The 3,084-nt window shown below is 36.6% G+C and overlaps 1 protein-coding gene across 1 annotated transcript in view; it reads right to left on the minus strand.

Moving 5' to 3' along the window:
- LOC101860554 (collagen alpha-1(I) chain) overlaps window positions 1–3,084 on the minus strand; it is a gene marked incomplete in the record, with an annotated part of 121,497 nt that overhangs the window by 22,321 nt on the left and 96,092 nt on the right. The window contains 2 exon segments of the mRNA XM_035968271.1: window positions 781–834; window positions 1,838–1,945. Of these exon segments, the coding sequence (XP_035824164.1) occupies window positions 781–834; window positions 1,838–1,945 (162 nt within the window).

A 3,084-nucleotide genomic window follows, 5' to 3' on the forward strand; every position in this document is an offset into this window, starting at 1 on the left:
GGGGGGGGGGGATAACAATTTTATAGAAAAAGTCAGTGTGCGTAATTAACTGAGATCATGGCATTGGACAGAAGGACAAGAGCCCAGCTGTTGCTGGATCAATAACAACAATAAGAAAAACAGCAATTAACCAGAGTCAAATAATTCTTCTTATAAGGATTTATCGTTCTATAAATAGGTTCAGCTTCTTAGAGTTCAGAGAATGTAGGTGTGTGTTTATGCATGGATGTTGATGTGTTTGTGAACATGAATGTGTGTGTTTGTTGTTTAAGTATATGAGCAGGTATATGAGTGAGTATTAGGAATGTGCCAATGTGTTCATCTATGAGCGGGTACAAACTATCTGATGTAAGGAGTTATGTGGAGACCATATGAGTGATCAATTCAAGGAAGCACAAATATACCAGCACAAATGAAGGCTTTGTAACAAAATGCATTCCATCCAAAAAGTGAAAGGTGTAGGAAAAGCTAACACTTTGATCTATGATCTGTGTACTGTAAAATAAAAAAATAAAAATTTTAAATAAAAAAGTAGGCCTACAAAATCATCAGTTGTTAACACTTTGGTGATCAAATCTTTTAAAGCAATTCTCCAGTAAAAGAGAAATTGAAAAGTCTAAACATTGAAGACAAAGTCTAAACATTGAAGACAAAGTCTAAACATTGAAGACAAAGTCTAAACATTGAAGACAAGCAATTCTTTCAGAAATCTCTTCTTTTGTATAACATGCACTTTCAACTGAGAGAAAGATTTCAGCCACAGATAGGCGAGTCACTCACAGCAGCTCCGGGGGTTCCGGGGTTACCCTGAGGTCCTGGAGATCCTGGTGGCCCCTGGAAAGGTCAAACTTGGGGTCAGTTGGGGTCAGATGTATCAAGGTGTGTGTGCTGGATCAATCATAACAACAACACATAGCACAACAACAATGCACTAAGTTAAAAATAAAAAATCTAAACAAGCAAAAAAATGATAATGAGTCATTATCATCTTCCAGTGCCAGATCTGCGACAGACATTGGCCATCATGGGTCTCTATTTCTTCCTTTGCTCGGATGCTCTTAAAAAAGCTACGTTTCCCTGATCTTTCCCCATCACTCATTTCTTTAGATTCCCTATGTAGGACAACACGTAGAAATCACAAAAGAAATAAGCCTTTTATAAACAAATGAGAGGTAAATTAATTCTTTTAAACTACACAACAGAATAAGGCGTGTACACACAGAGTCATGTTTCGATATGAATTTTTAAAATACAACTATGTAAATATCAATGAGCGCTAATTATACAGTGTATGAATTTGATTTTTAAAAAGGATTAAGTCGATAAAAGAACAAAAAATTATAACTCATCTGACAAAACCAATCATCAATAAATTAGCTATGTAAATGAGCCATTATCATGCAATGTATGAGCTTGATTTTTAAAAAAAGATTATAGTCGATAAAAGAACTATAAATGTATAACTCCTCTGACAAAACCAATAAAATCTGAATCAACAAATCGCAGCCCTCAAATTACAAAGTTTTATCTGCTCAGTTCCAAGTTTTGAAAGATTTAACGATACAAATTTTGAGTTTCACATCATGTCAAGGTTTTAAGTTTTGAAAGATTTAACGATACAAATTTTGAGTTTCACATCATGTCAAGGTTTTTCGAATGCAAGTCTTTGAATATCTTGATAACTGCTCCGAATCATCTCACTATCTTGATAGAACAACTAAAAAAAAATTGGTTTCTGACCTCATGGTCATAGTAACTGAAAACTAAAAAATGTCAGAGAGAACTGTGTAATTCTTCGGTAACAAAATGAGCAACAAGCTTCCCTAGCGGCACTCACAAGTTTTCCTGCTTCTCCGCTATCTCCCTTAGAGCCTGGGGGTCCTGGCAATCCTTGAAGTCCTGGCAGACCAGCGGGGCCGATCAGACCACGAGGTCCCTCAGATCCCTGGCACACGACAGAGCATTGGGTCAGGTAAATTACATTTATTTAGTAAGAGTTTTACAGCACTTGCAACACAATAATGTCATATAAGTGCCACAGATTAGAGGCGTTACAAGCGAGTAACAAACATAAAAAAGGAGGAGGGGAGATAAATACGATGGTAGTCTGATAGGAAAGAAGAAGAAAACCACACCAGAGCACCTGCCAACCACCCACATAAATGACATCACAGTTGACAGAACATTGTGTCAGATAATTAACCCTACTCGTATGTCGTGTTTTACTATCGTACCCATACGACGTGGGGAACTCTGTGCCACAACTTTCCAAAGAGGAAATTTTCTCGTTAATCCGATCTGTACACTTTGTATAGCAGTCTGTCAAAATTATTTTTTGAGAAATACTGAAAGTTTCAAAGAGATCTTCGTACTGGAAGTATTCTAAAATGTGTAGAATACAACCCCCGGGGGTACAAAATGACCCCAGGGCGTACGGATAGGGTTAACAACACAGTTGACAGAAAATGGTGTGAGATAAATGACATGACAGTTGTTTGTGTTAGCGACAAACAGTGGATCCTGCTCTAACGGCTACCTGTCCGAGACAGTCACTTGTGCAAACAACCACCTCCCACTTCCCTTCTTTCTTTCTTCCCTTCTTTCTTTCTTCCCTTCTTTCTTTCTTTCTTTCTTTCTTCCTTTCTTCCTTTTTTTTCTTTCTTCCTTTTTTTCTTTCTTTCTTTCTTTCTTTCTTTCTTCCTTTCTTCCTTTCTTCCTTTTTTTTCTTTCTTCCTTTTTTTCTTTTTTTCTTTCTTTCTTTCTTTCTTCCTTCCTTCGTTATTTAATTTTGGTTACGTTTTCATTTTGAAGGAATCTGCTTTTTTAATTACTTCCTACATAACAAATAATGTACATTTAACAGGACAACTTTCATGCTTTTTCTTTTTTCACTTAATAGAATGTATCTTTTAAACACCAAAACATTATTTCACTTGCTGATATTTATTCACATACACCATCAAATCAGAATCAACACCCCACTCACCAGATCTCCTGAACACACACAGACACACACACACACACACAAACACACACACACACACAAACAAACACACACACACACACACACACACACACACACAC

The sequence above is a fragment of the Aplysia californica genome, unplaced genomic scaffold (assembly GCF_000002075.1).
Source record: "Aplysia californica isolate F4 #8 unplaced genomic scaffold, AplCal3.0 scaffold00048, whole genome shotgun sequence".
Taxonomy (NCBI): domain Eukaryota; kingdom Metazoa; phylum Mollusca; class Gastropoda; order Aplysiida; family Aplysiidae; genus Aplysia; species Aplysia californica.